General features: G+C 36.2%; 1 protein-coding gene and 1 long non-coding RNA gene across 2 annotated transcripts; one reads left to right on the forward strand and one right to left on the reverse strand.

Annotated features, from left to right (window-relative positions):
• Window positions 1-3,287: 3,287 nt before the first annotated feature.
• LOC122081587 lies at window positions 3,288-3,823 on the forward strand. The gene is made up of 2 exons (XR_006141126.1): window positions 3,288-3,407; window positions 3,531-3,823. It is a non-coding gene; the product is annotated as an uncharacterized LOC122081587 (long non-coding RNA).
• A 2,505-nt stretch (window positions 3,824-6,328) lies between these two features.
• Window positions 6,329-13,094, reverse strand: LOC122080917 (cystathionine beta-lyase, chloroplastic). The gene is made up of 13 exons (XM_042647803.1): window positions 12,810-13,094; window positions 12,550-12,721; window positions 12,340-12,455; window positions 11,377-11,447; window positions 11,160-11,251; window positions 10,970-11,057; window positions 10,775-10,886; window positions 9,431-9,527; window positions 9,252-9,333; window positions 8,022-8,139; window positions 7,064-7,171; window positions 6,856-6,958; window positions 6,329-6,753 (listed from the first exon to the last, which is right to left on the reverse strand). The coding sequence occupies exons 1-13, from the start codon at window positions 12,867-12,869 to the stop codon at window positions 6,578-6,580; spliced, it is 1,395 nt and encodes a 464-aa protein (XP_042503737.1). The 5' UTR covers window positions 12,870-13,094; the 3' UTR covers window positions 6,329-6,577.
• Between the last annotated feature and the right edge of the window lie 2,497 nt (window positions 13,095-15,591).

Genomic DNA, 15,591 nt, shown 5'->3' on the forward strand with positions numbered 1-15,591 from the left:
TCTGAAATCCATCTCTTCTTCCTCTTCCTTCTCTTCTCTTCTTCTTTCCTTTCTTTTCTCTCTCCTCTTTACTCTTCTCACCAACGTCCGAGTGTCATAAATGAGAAAAGAAAAAGAAAAACATAAATGCTATATATACTTCTTAAATAACTAAGTAATCACATGGGTGGGTCACTCAGGTGGGTGGATGCGTCCACCTGTGGTTGCCCACCTGAGGGCCAAAACTTGGCCAACAAGTGGGATTTTGACAGAATTCGGCCCTCGACACGAATCTCACTCTTGGCATAAGATGTAATATACGTATGCGCTTTAAAATATGGCTACATACCTGCTTTATCCGTACATGGCCTTATGATAGGTGCAGGTACACGGCTTGGGTACACCCGTCTCTTCTGACACTGGCTCGGACTTGTCGGGCCAGCCAGTGTTTAAGGTCACCCTTGCCATCATAGTCCATAAGGAACCCGCTTTAACTCTCTCCGGTTCGAGTCCTGCATGGTTAAACCGGGTCAACCGTGTAATCAGACCGGGTTTAAAAAGTAGGATATTACACTACAGGCTAGTGACAGCAATTAGGTAGGGGTGCTAGTGTCAAAGGTAGCGAGTGGTGGCACTATCGTTGGCGACAGTGAGGGGTGCTGGCAATAGCGGTGGTGTAGGCAGCGACAACTAGGGTAAGATAATAAAGAGGAAGGAAAAGAGAAAAAAGAGATTTAGGGTTCCATGGCTCTGATACCATGCTGAATTTGGGGAATTAAGCTTATGTCTCATGAAGACCAGCCTCTCTTTATTTGTAATGATGAAAAAAGGAATGTTCAGAATATTACAAGACCATAAACCCTAATAGACTTAATGATCGGTTTGGTTAGACTCTAGAACCATAAAACCCATTATTGCAACACTAATTTAAAAATGGATTAATAATTTTTTTTTTCCTTCTCTCGCTAGCTTACTCAAGATATAGACTTTGTATGGTATTATAATTATCTCTCAAATTTGGATGAATGTCCAAAATCATCTTTCCATTTGATCAAGTCCTAATCAATCTTTCCATATGGCGAAGTTTTGAAAATCTATGGTAATAGCCTTTTTTTTTATTTTTTTATTTTATGTATGTGTGTGAAAATAGTAATAACTTCGGTTTTATACCAAGAGATTAAGTTCACGTATCGATCATTGGTTAAACCAGTAAAAATACTAATATGTATTAGTTGTATCAACCCATCTTGGTCATCAATTCTCACCGCAACCCCAATATTGTGATACCCATTTTTTTTTCTTTATACCACCATTCCAGTTTGGGTCAGGTATCGGTTTATGTGACAGAAGACTACACATTTCTCACATGTCAAGTTTCAGTCTAAAACAAATATGAATTGGTTAAAATTTATGTTTATGTCTCATAAGGCAAAAGTTTTGATCGTTCGGCAAGAATAGAGAGTATTAAACCACATTTTTCCTTGTGAAATGAGTGATATGAAATCTTGAAAGTATAGATATCAAGAAAACAATCTCGATGAGCCAATTATCGAATTTCAGACTTAGGTTCAAACAGACACTCTCTTTTTTTTCTTTTCTTTTCTTTCCTTTTTTTGGTAAAGATATACTCTCTCATATATTGACATATTTTTTTGCATATTTAATTTGACTGTTTTTGTTTAGAAAAATTCTACTTTTTTTAATCATATTTTCGAAATCTTAACTTACCACTAGGTCAACTTTGTTTTGACTTGAGCAATGTGCTTTTGGATCCACCTGTCCATAAATTTCTGCTCTATTGCAATTAGTCGCATCACAAATATTTGTGCCATTCTAGGAAATCTTTCTCTAGATGTGCTAGCCTAGAAAATCTTTGATAGTGAAAGGGTTTCACAAAACTCTACCTTAAGGGTTAATGTGAAATGACAACTTCTACCCTCCACTTCAAGTATCTCTCATCAAAAGACAATATGCCAAAAAGAGTTTATAACTCTAGACCATATGACCAATCCTATAAAAGGCAATAAAGCCATCCCCAAGAAGAAAAAAAATCTCTCTTTTTCGATATTTGAGGACAGCTGAGCATTACCATTAAAAGAAAAATGAAAATAACAAGGAAATAAAAGAGTGGGCAAGCAAATATCATAAAACTTGGAACGAAAAATCTCTAAAGTAGTACGAGGTGAAAATATGTAGAATTGGTTCAACTCATTCCACTCTATGTAATATGAACTTTTTTTTTTTTTTGATAAGTATGTAACAAGAAGAGTCCACATCCTTTGCAGCTAGCGGTAAGGTGCAGTGAGCATCAAAGGACTGAAAATATCAGTGCATGCACCGGCCCAAGGGGCTCTTAGTCACCCGATGCTCACTGCATCCCTACACCAATGCAGCGGCTGCAGACAATTTTCACAGGTGAACTACTTAGTTTCGATTTATTTTCACTTCACCCACCAATCGCTTCTTAGTAAAACATCAGAGGAAAAAACACAAAAGGACTTATTTCATAAATTTTATTCTATACATAATTTCCTTCCTAATTCAAAAAATTCCAACCAATATTGTATGCATTAGTAATTTTCTTTCACTTTACCCAACTACTTTATTTCTTTTTTTGGGTAGAATTCACATTACCCAGCTACCTCTAGTAAGACATTAGTGGTAAAAAAAAACAAAAGAAATTGTTTCATAAATTTGATTCTTTATTTGACTTCCTTCCTAATTCAAAAAAATCCACCGTAGGTGAAAAAACACAAAAGGAATTATTTCATAATTTTATTCTACACATATTTCCTTTCTTATTCGAAAAAAAAAAGAAATGGAAAAGGCTCTGAGGTGGAAAAAATTAGATGGAAATTTTTTAAATTCTTCTGAATCTAAAATATATAGAATAGTTTTCCTTTATTTTCACTTCACCCAACTACCTCTTTCCTAGTAAGACATCAGTGGAAAAAAAATACAAAAGGAATTATTTCGTGCTAAATAATTTCTTTCCTAGTTCAAAAAATTCCACCCTAGTTTGCACTAGTTAGTTTCGGTTTGCTTTCACTTTACCCAACTTTTTTTTTTCTTTTTTCTTTTTTGTACTACCTCTAGTAAGACATTAGCAGTAAAAAAACACAAATGGAATTAATTTATAGATCTCATTCTATATATAATTACCTTCCTAATTCCAAAAAAAAAAAAAACCGAAAATGGAAGTCATTGGATGAGTAAGAAATCACTGGAATAAAGTCATTACTTGCCACCTACTCCAAATACTTCATTATATAAAGGGCCTATTGATAGGAATACATCATAAGAAGCAAAGAGAATAAAGAAATACAGGAAAGGGAAAGGGAAGGATAAGATGTCCAGTGCCTGTAAATATGACTGTGTGCCACCGGTCCCTATTACTTGTCCTCCTGATAGTTGCTGTCATGTAGTAGGTCAGTTTTGATCTTATCTATGACCATCCATAGACCCCACAGTGGCGGGAGCCTCGTGTACTGCATTAGTCTTTCATATATATATATATATATATATATTTGTAATTGATTTTTTTTTTTCAGCAAAGCATGCATGGCCGGAGCTTGTAGGGAAACATAATTTTGATGCGACAAAGGAGCTCCAAACCAGCTACCCACAATTGCATTTGTGTGTCATGCTAGAAGGAACCCCGAAGCCTACTAATGTATGTTGCAACCGTGTGCTCATTTATGTTGATGCCAATGGGTTAATCTCTCTTGTCCCTAGAATTGGTTGAGTTGGTCATATATGGTCATGACTCATGACTCAATGTATTGCTCCATATTTGAATAAGTGAGACATAGAATAAATGGATTGAATGACTTTGTTTTTGTTATGTTAATTATGAGTCAAATAAGCCGATCCTAGAATATTTAATTGGGTTGGGATGGAAAATTTTTTCCTTTCTTATTTTTTCATTTGATAGAGGTAAGTTGGAGTAGTACCAATGATTTAGGGTACACACCAGTGGATGACGTTCTTTCTTCCTTATTTTTTGTTGGACCAAGTTTTCCTTCACCTATGATCAAAGGGGAAATCTTTGACTAAAAACCTCAGACAGTGTGGAGAGCACATCAAGAAATAATGGGAAGAGTATTATCGACTTTATACAATAGGAGATGGGTGAAGTGGAGGAAAAATTTTCTGACTCTTATTTTTTTCATTTGATGGAGATGAGTTGGAGTAGTACCAATGATTTAGGTTACACAACAGCAGATGGCGTTCTTTCTCCTTTATTTTTTGTTGGACCAAATTTTCCTTCATCTACGATCGATGGAGAAGTCTTTTGACCGAGAACCTCAGATGGTGAGGAGAGGACATCAAGAAATAAAGAGGAGAGTATTTTCGACTTTTTACAATAGAAGATAGGTGCAGTGGAGGAAAAATTTTCACCACTTTTATTCTTTTATTTGATGGAGATATAATGGAGCAGTGCCAAATATTTAGGGTTTGGACTTTGGATGAGATCAACGTCTATTGATTCTGAATGTTCTCATTCACTGTCTACCACACTAATTTAAGCTTTCCCATCTGTTATCTTCTTATGTATGTTTGTAGTATTATAGAGAAGGATTAAGGGACTGAAAATTGTAAAATAATATTTTACCCAAAATGATAAGAACTAATGGCTACATCCTTTAAAAGAGATTTCTTGGAGTGACCAATATTTAAAATCATAACTGTCTCAAACAAGTACTTAGTTACCAAATATGGTTCAGTTACTACAAAGACAATTCTGTGCACGAAGCTCCCACTACTGTAGGGTGATAATAAATATCATCATGCATGACACATGATGTAAATGCATAAAATCTATTTATTACTATCAAATTTTAAAACCAACACTAATCGTTTAAAATTGTACTGAACTCAACCAAAGAAGGATCAGTGCATTTCGATATCCAGAAAAGAAATCTTCCTCAGTAGGGTATGATGGTATATCTTAGGGATAATCATTTGGTACAAATTGAACCATACCGAATTACCTATTCCCCGAGAGGGAAGGATAAAATGTCTAGTGCCTGTAAATATCACTGTGTGCTGCCGATGCCTAATACTTGTCCTCCTAAGAGTTGCTGTCATACATTAGGTCAGTGATGACCTTATCTATGACCCTCCACAGATCCCACAATTGCAGGAGCCTCGTGCTTTAAATACTCCCTTTATATATTTGTGAGTAATATGTGGGTTTTTTTTTGGTAGAGAAGGATGCATGGCCGGAGCTTGTAGGAGAATATAATTTTGATGCGGTGAAGATGTTCCAAACCAGCTACCCACAACTGCATTTGTGTATCATGCTAGAAGGAACCCCGAAGCCTACGGACACTGGTGCTCATTTATATTAGTAGCAATGGGATAATCACTCTTGTCCCCAAAATTGGTTGAGTTAGTCATATATGGTCATGACTCGAGACTCATGACTCAAAGAATAACTTTGTATTGCTCCATATTTGAATAAGTGATAAATAGAATAAATGGACTGAATGACCTTTCTCTTAAGTTATATATATATATATATATATATCCCAGTTAAATATTGGACCGAGTTTTTCTTCACCAACTATCGAGAGGGAGTTCTTCGATCGAGGGCCTTGGAGAGGATATCAAGAAACAATGAGAGGATTTCATTGATTTTGTATAATAGGAGATGAGAATGGTGGAGGAAAATTTTCTCCTTTTTAATTTTTCATTTGTTGGAGGTAGGCCGAGCAGTGCCAAGTATTTAGGGTTTGGACTACTATCGATTCTGAATGAACTCAGCCAATCTGAGAACATGAGTTACCCATGTTTTTTTCTTTTTCTTTTTTTTTTTTGACAAGTAGTTACCCATGTATGCTATTGGGTTGTCAATGGATTGAGTTTGATCCGTTCGATCTGTCCCCGATATGACTAGGGGAAAGGAGCCGAATTGGAGGGAAAATTAAGGATCCAATAATCAGTCCAAGGATTGATGTTTGTGACATTCCCAACTTGAAAGAAAAGACCATTCAACAACAATGATTGATTTTTAACCCCAAGAAGTAGAAGAAGGGCATTGAGCATGAAGAAAGCTAGAATGAGGAAAATAACGATTTTTTTTTTTTTATCAATCCACCCAATAAGGAGGCGGAAGGGAAAAGAAGAGGCCAATAGTGTTTAGCCAGAAGAGATTGATTCAATGGACTCATTTATAACGGTATTAACCAAAAATTCCGGTATAAGATTGTTCATAACGGTATTAACCAAAAATAAGTACTGCACTCAGTCTTATGACAGCCAATATGGTGCTTTGGAAGAAGTACTGATGCTTCTTATAAACAGCAGAAGAAGCATCATTTTCCCAGCATGACAACCAATATGGTTTCGACTCAGAAACATCATTGGTGATTGTGGTTAATCTAGTAACCTTTGCCAACCATGATTTAAATCATCTATCAGACTACAATGCACGGAGAACTCTGAACAGAAGAATTGAAAGAACAATAACCTATTATTTCCTTTTCTATTTTTGATTCATAAAAATCAAACCACTTGTAATGTTTCGTGCCTAACAATTTATGGTTACCTAACTAAAACAGGATATTGAGACATCAAATGGCAATTAAACACCTCACAAAGGTCCTGTTCTCAATGCATTGTCCAAATCAGCAATCAGATCATCAGCATCCTCAATGCCCACAGAGATACGAACAAGATCTTCGGTTAAACCCCTGGACTCACGAACAGCAGCAGGTATAGCCGCATGGGACATGAAGCAAGGCAGGCTTATGAGTGACTTCACGCTCCCTAGTAATAGAGACAAAAGTGCAAAAAGTAAGAAATCGAACATAGAACATTCACAAGTCGGTAAAGACCCACAGTACCAAATGGTTAGAAAAGAATAATTACCAAAGCTAACAGTGATGCTGAAGTATTTAGTATTTTCCACAGTGTACTTTGAGAGTTCCAGTGACCCAGTCGAAAAGCTTAGTACAGAACCTGCACCCTTTGCCTAGTGGAGAGCAACATTTAAGGAAAAGAACCAACTTACCATACATAATATATGAAAATAAACCGAGACATCATGCACTATTAATCTTGACAGAGTTTCTAGTACCTGAGAATAGTGTAAAGATCGCCCAGGATGACCAGGAAGACCAGCATAATTAACTTTCTTCACCCGGGGATGAGAGGAGAGGAATTCAGCAATCTTTTGTGCATTCTCCTGCCAAAATAATTGCAAAAGGAACAACAAAAAATATAAGAAGAAGATATATTTCTCAAGAAAAACAACCATAAAAGAAAGAAAAAAAAAAAAGAGCAACCCAGTGCACAAGGTTCCCGCTACTACGGGGTCTGGGAGGGGCAAGTTGCACGCAGCCTTACACCCTGCTTCGCAAGAGAGGCTGTTTCCAGGTTTTGAACTTGTGACCAACATGTTGCAATAGTGCAACTTAACCGTTGTACCACAGGCTTGCCCACTGAGAATAAAATAAAATGAACACCCCCACCCCACCCCAACAAAACAAAAAACGAAAAAAGGCAAAAGAAGTTTCAGAAATCCCTCTTGACCACTTGAAGAGAGCTGATCGTTACTTCCAAAGACAAAAAAGATAAATAAGACGAAAGAGGAGAGAACAAGAAAAATGACATAAGAACTTGGAAGGAAGAAGAGGGGCGGGGGGGGGGTAGAAAATCTCTAAATCATTATGACGTAAAAATTACATAAAGTGGATTAATCTATGTCCAGATTGAGTGCAGCACTTATTTTTGGTTTATTCACTTTACATAAATTTTCGAATAAAAGATACCCCAAGTTGATTGAATTCGAACGATTAGAAACCTTTGCCTGTATGTAACAAATCACTTTCTACATGCATACCACAAGGGACAAATAGAGTGACCGAGTGAGCAAGGATATTCTAGAAAGCAAGGGAACCCACACATACAATGATTTCATTGAAGTTAATCATCCATATCAGTTACTTAAGTGGATCGACAGATACACCAGTTCCCTGTACTTCATTTAATTGCATGAACAAAATCTACTAGTGAAATATTACACCATTACACACCTGTTGCTTTTCAATACGCAAAGCCATGGTCTTAATACCACGTAAGCATATCCAACAGTCAAAAGGAGCTAAACCAGACCCTTCAGCATTTTGTAGGAAAGCTATCTCTTTTGCCAGGCTGATGCAAGCAAAAAATAACTATAATTAAAAGCAATGAAAATTTTATAGCTAAATGTTATACGAAGCATAAAGCCAAACAATAATACAGGAAGGATAATAGAATTAAACCCATACCAAGAGAAAATGTCAGAATAATGGACAATTGGGGTGGAGGGAGGGGACATCAACATTAAGTAGTTCACAGCATAATCCGGGTAGGTAACTGTGCATTAATGAGAAAGGAAAACGGTAGCTCACAGATTCTAAGAGGGCACAGTTCAATCATGTCAATAAAATATTTTTATTCCTCCTATTTTATGGGGGGATGGAAATGTGCACGTGAAACAAAGACCAAGAAATGTGATATAGTGCAACAGAGACCAAAAAATGCATCATAACAATATAGTGCAAATTGAAGGTGGTAAAAAGATAAGGGGAAGAGCAGAAATGATCTGGGTTCAATGCTGAGAATGGCCATAAGTTCTTATAAGTTAACAGCTCCTATGAATCTAAAGTGGAAAGGTTAAACAGGATTTCATATTGCCAACATTTTGGTGGGATAAGGCTCGGATAATTTGTAACGAATTAACAACTCAACAGGATTAAGATTCTTTCAAAAGTCAATTATAGACAAATATAACCCTTCTTTTTCAAAGATGATCACAGGGTCTTTCTAAGAAACCAAAAGCCATGATATGAAAACACCAAAACAATAGAAAATCCTATTTTACAAGAAACTTTTCCTCGTCTTTAACATGGAAACAGTCTTTTTTGACAAATTTTCCATTGAGTAGCGACTAACTCTGTCTAAGAAGAGGTTTATCTGATCCACATATATACAAGAAAAAATTTTGATTCCATTTAGATTATGCAAGCACAATATCATATCCCTTATGATCAAGGAGGCCGTTTCCTTCCAATAGGCTCCTTATTTAACTCCAACCATGTAAGGCTGCTTCCATTCCATTCAATTCCATTTAGACCATGCAAACGCGAAATGCTAAGTGATAAGATCAAGGGAATCATTTCTTTCCCATAGGATCCTCAATTTACTGAAACCAAGTATCTACGACCACAGAGAGAGAAAGAGAGATTTTGTCATCAAAACTAAACTCTAAATAGTTTACAGACCTTTCATCCTTTACTGCAAGAACACCTGCCATGACATCACTGTGTCCAGAAATGAATTTAGTTGCTGAGTGCATCACAATATCTGAGAAAGGAGAAGGAATAATCAGAATTAAGTTACATACGAGTTAAGGTTTGTTAAATATGTAAGCTCAACATCCATAGTTTTCACATGCAGCTACCTGCTCCAAGTTCTAATGGCTGTGACAATACAGGGGACATAATACTGTTATCAATCATCAAAAGAGCACCATGAGCATGAGCCATCTCTGCTATTTTCTGGAAATGGAAAGGAAAAATAGAAAGTTCCCATGTTAGCTCAGAAGATGATACCTTTTTTTAATTTTATTCAAAGACCTTTATTAATGTAAGTCCTGCCATACCATACAAGGCCCAAAAAGGGCTATACAAAACACTGGAAAAATATATAGTCCCTCCCCCCCCCCCCTTCTTTCCCAAAAGAGCGGAAAAGAAGAAGAAAAAGAAGCAGCCAGGAAAACTGGAAGGTGCAAATTTGTTACACTGGTGAGGCCTTTCATTTCTTATCCCCAAGGCCTGGGACCAAATCCTGCCTCCTACTCACCACCCCCCAACAAAAATGAAAATCCACACCCAAAAAAATTCCAGTCAGATCTAATCTGAGAAAGTGACAAGTCATGGAACACTCCACAGATTGAAGCCTTAAGTATTATTCCCCCCTTACATATACCCACATACCATGAAAGATTCATGAAAATAGGTCCGGAAAACAAACTGACCAATACGAACCAATTTATAAGAATGAAAAGGGAATCACCAGATAAAGTGGACAATTGATGGCAAAAACAATCTCCGTATTTGAAAAAGAAAGTAACATTTATATCTTTTTCATTTAATTGGATGCCAGCATGATTTATAATACAACACTAGTATGGTGTAGCAAGAAGGTTGGAGCAGCGAAAGTTTTCTAGTAACCTAGGCTCAATTTACGAAAAAGAGCAAACATAGTTTACCTGGATAGAAATATGCTACTTCATTATCCCATAATGATAGATAAAAGTTTATAAGAAACCCATAGGGTGGAGTTTGTACCGAAGTTTCATTTACATCCAGTGTTAACAAGCACTTGATAGGTTCCAAGTTAACAATCAAGAAATTCCCATATGTATGTAAGTTTTCATGTACTAATAACACCCTGTTCTTCTGAAGAACAAATTGTTAACCATTAGCCACATTCCATAGAAACCGTTTCAAACAATATTTAACTAGAAGCATTTATTTGCATGCAATGCACATCGAATTACCAAGCATAAATTTAAGGTTCTTTTTTCATTCATTAATTTACGAACGATGCCTAAATGGGCTAAGCCTGTGGTTCAAGCATGTGAACAAAGCGAGAAAACAGAAAGGCATAGTAGCAGCATAGAAAACCCCTAACTATCTAGGAGCATACAAGCACCCTGTAGCTTCCTATGCTTGTTAAAAAAATCCGACTATCAGCAAAGTTGTTACGTCATAACATCATCATCAAACATGTGAATACTTACACGAATATCAGAAATCTGTAAGCGAGGGTTTGTTGGACTTTCTAGCCAAACAAGCTTTGTCCATGGGCCAATTGCAGATTCAACTGCACTTAGATCAGTTGTATTCACTCGCCTGTACATTATAAGCACATATTTTCTTAGTATGAAGAAAACTCATGATAAGAAGAAAAGACAAAAAGTAATAATAATACTAACTTTACTACGACTCCTTTCTTTGGAACTACTTGTGATAACAATCGGTCAGAACCACCATATATGTCTTCTCCGGCAACAATTTCCTCACCTAAAATTGACACCTTGTATTAATAAAGAACATTGTAAAAGAAATTAAATTAAAATGTCATCACTATTCAAACGAGAGAAGTTAACATAAGTGGATAAGCACCAGTTCCGACAAGATGTGTGACGGCAGACAAAGCAGCCATTCCACTAGTAAAGCAAAAAGCACGGCATGCCTTATCAAGCTTGGCTAGTAGCCTGATCATTTAAAAACAAAAGAAAGATACGATGAATAACGTCACAACTAACAAGAACAAACTAGATATCTCCCAGTACCGATAGGTTATCTAAAATGACTAAACACATAAGATTCAGCTACTAACCTTTCCAATTCATCACGTGTAGGATTTCCACTTCTAGTATAATCATAAGGACCAAACATTGTTGCAGAAGGCTGCAACATAAGTGAAAAGAACACACACAAAGTGAAATTGCAACAAGATAATTTCTAGTATATATGCATAAATGTCTTCAAAACACTCCCATAAGTGAACTGATTAGCCTTAAACCCCAAAAATGCATTTCCTGAAAACCCTCCAGAGCTTCCTTTGAATACCCGATTTTAACACGCCCAAAAAATCATGGCAGTCCAAGACACAACACTAAAACTAGGCATTTTACCAAACACATCATATAAGCACCTTTAATATCTCCAATTATTAAGTAAAAACATTACCAACTTGATATCAATGTGCAGATTTATGGACAACAAATGCATTTCTTTCCCTTATTTGTCCAGAGCTACGACTGTGGATCTCTCTCACTCTTCACACCCTAGGACGGTGCTTTACACATCAAGAATGCAAGTGCATGTACATGAGCTAGGGAATGGATGCAATGGCGCTCAAGGTGCACTTCCCCCTTCAAGTACTCATCATATTGACACATGTAGGATCACTAAATCTATTTTGCAGAATTGGGAAACACCAATCCTCAAAAGCAGGTTCCCAACCAGTTCAGTAGCAACTAGCAAGTGAGGGGCTAGGGAGCTGGTCAAGTTTCTTTCTTCTGGGTATAGGTCCAATCATACAGATCCAAACATTCACAAGGAGTAACCCAAATATGTGCGCCGAATTTACTCTAGGAATATATGCAGCATACTGTAATCTCTATAAAAACAGGGCCTTAGGACGAGTTCTGGACTTAATTCTCTAAGAAGAGAATGAAATAATGCTGAGAGCTGTAAAACACATTGCACAGAACCCCTTTATTTACAAGCATGCATCAAACAATATGATCAAAGCTTCAATCAACAACAGTATATGCATGGGTTCCTCTGTTTTTACCTGCTTAAATGTAGCCGTCTGGTAAAGAGGACTACTGACTGCAGCAAAAGGATCGGATTCATTCTGAGTAACATTCATCAACATAGTCGAAATACCGGGCTCCTTCACCTCCACATCTACATACAAACAAAATAAATCATTCAACAACAAATAAACCAAAAAAAGAAAGACAAACCATCGCCAAACAAAGCCAATCTGCAAAACACAAACCATCAAAGCATTCAGCAACCCCTTCAACCACAGCAGACGCACTAACATCCATTTCTCTCTCTCTAGAACAGCTCAATTCGAATCGCTTAGGACCCAATGATCCATTTCTATTCTCATATAATACTTTCCCAACACCAAAGCTCTGCCGAGACAACAATCGACGCGCAAAACCCTAATACATCACCAGAAACAGTGAAAAAACAATACATAAGAAACAAAATTACGAAATTGAAAGAGACGTAAGTGTAAGGTGTTCTTACGCTGTCGTTAAGGTCAGTACGTGAGTTGCAGAAAGAAGGGTTAAAGGTAGAAGCAGCCATTTTCGAATCGAAGAGTCAAAAGTGTACAGGGAATGATCTCTGGTGTTATGAAAATTGAAAGAAAGAAGGGAGAACGATGGGTATAAATAGAGCCGTCAGAGATTAAATATCTTTGAATAGAGAGAGAATTAGTTAGTTTGGTTGCTTGAATTTGGGACGAATTTGGTGCTGCGGAGGACCGCATCTCTCTCTCCAATGCAACTGTCACTGAAGAGTTTCAGTTTTACTGGACTGGACTGACTCAGTCCCACACTCCCACCCACACATACACGTGGAGAACTTATCTCGTTCCATTCGTTTGGAATTTATTTACACGTCATTGAATTGGACGCTGAAGATTGGATATAGGTTGGTAGAAGTTAGAACCCTAATATATATTCCAATCCAACGGTGAAGCACTGTATTTTCTTATTGTGCCAATAATTTTTCTTTTGGGTGAAATTGTGCCAAAATTATATAAACACCATGAATCTTCACCTGAACTGGGTGGGACTCTCAATTCACTTAGGCTGCTATGTTCACACTTGTTAAATCCTAATGGTAATTACTCATTATCCTATTTTCAAATATTCTAAAGATTTATACATTAAGAAGAAGAAAAAAAAAAAATGATCCCAATATAAACGGAAGGTGATTGCTTTGATTGGTATAAGAGATTATTTTATTTTCTCTCTCACCTTCTTCTTCTTCTTCTATGCTCTTTTATTTAGTTGCTATAAGTGCAAGAGTTGATACTCAAGAACATCATCATGTGTGGGAGGAATTTGAAAAACAAGAAAATCTGAACAGTCTTAACATGGTTGAAAGAAAAGGTATAAAAAAATAAAAATAAATAAATAAGATAATATCTAGTGTTTCAATAGGAATGAAATTGCTAACGAAATCAAAAGAGAATACACTTTCCTTGTTTGTTGGGATTCTTATTTTCTTATTTATTTATTACCCTTATTGAAATCTAGAAAATATTAGGCAATTTAACTAACCATTTAACTATTCTCTTAAAAGATGAGAACAGCTAAAAAGATGAGACATGTCAAGAATCTAGTGTAAGTGAATTGGGAGTCCTAGTTCACTTATGTGAATTGGGAGAACTTATCTTGTTCTATTCGTTTGGAAATTGAGATTCTGTAATTTTTTTTTTGGAAATGAGATTCCATAACTGATCTCTTAAGTGGTGCTTGCATCTATTTACACGTGTTTGAATTGGACGTTGAAGATTGGATATAGGTAGGTAAAACCCTAATATATATTCCAATCCAACAGTGACTGTGGGCACTCGATGGGCGTGTATACAAAAGCACTGCATTTTCTTCTTGTGCCAATAATTTTCATTTTAGGTGAAATTGTGCCAAAATTATATAAACATACTTTAAAGCATGGTTTTAGATATCAATATTGAATCGATCATGTATCTCATAAAGATGCTTATTATTTTATCAAAAAATAAAGATAAAATTGATTAATCCAATTTATGTGGAGCGATTCAGGAATCAGGATCAATATCTTATTAGTATTGGTTGATACCGATAACAAAATCCAATCAGATGCGAAGCTTGACCCTTTGACCTCAACGGCTCAACGTGAGCACATAATCAACAAACCATTGAGTATCGGAAGAGACTTGTGAATCCCTTTTCGTGGCAATAAATTTGATTTTTAGTTGAGCTAGATGTTGGACTGGTTCCTAGTTAATTGGTTTGATATTAGGTCTTTTAGACCCACTTACAAAAATAAATTATAATACAATGAATAGCATCATATCAAGATAAAAGATTCTTACCAAAAAACAAAGGCAAAAGATTTTTTATCAAAATTTTTTGGGACCTTATCAACCCTGATGTCTGTGACTTTGTTACCAGTTTCTTTAGAGATATCTCCTTTCCCTTTGGAGTTAACCATACTCTTGTGTGCCTGATTCCCAAAAAGAAAAATGTCCATAAGGTAGAGGAATTCAGACCGATCAGTCTTTGTAATGTATCATACAAAATCATTGCAAAAATTCTTGTAGTCAGATTAAAGGGGGTTTTACACAAGATTATTTCTCCTTTTCAATCTACTTTTGTCCTTGGAAGACAAATCTCTGATAATATTATTATTGCTTAAGAGATTTTTCATTTCATCAAACATACTAAAGGAAGAACTGGTTTTGTGGCTATCAAGTTAGACATGACTAGGGCCTATGATAGATTAGACGAGCTCTTTTTTATTACCTTGGCTTTGGAAACAAATGGGGAGACTTGATTAGCTATCTTATTAGCTTTTCATCCTTTTTATTAAACTTTGTGGCTCTGCATCTGACTTTTTTGAGCCCTCCAGAGGAATCAGACGAGGATGCTCTCTTAGCCATTTCCTTTTTATTGTTGCTATGGAAGCTTTTTCTAGACTGCTCACCACTTATAGAGACTTTAATTTTTTTTAAGGAGATCAAGGTTGCCCAAAGTGCACCTAAAATAACTCACCTGTTCTTTGCTGATGATACTTTCTTATTTTGTCGGGCTACCCTTGAGGATATTTCAACTATTAAATGCATTTTGGATTTATTCTCGGATCTTTTTGGCGTTGCCATTAACTATGATAAATATGGTTTAGCTTTAAACTCTAATGTTGATGCCATTACCAAAGCCTCTCTATGCCGCACACTGGGTATTAGTGAGATGAAGAATGATTCTCTATATCTTGGCACCAATTTATTTCATCACAAAGCAAGAACTAAGGGATTCAC

This window comes from Macadamia integrifolia, chromosome 6 (genome assembly GCF_013358625.1).
Source record: "Macadamia integrifolia cultivar HAES 741 chromosome 6, SCU_Mint_v3, whole genome shotgun sequence".
NCBI classification, from domain to species: Eukaryota; Viridiplantae; Streptophyta; class Magnoliopsida; order Proteales; family Proteaceae; genus Macadamia; species Macadamia integrifolia.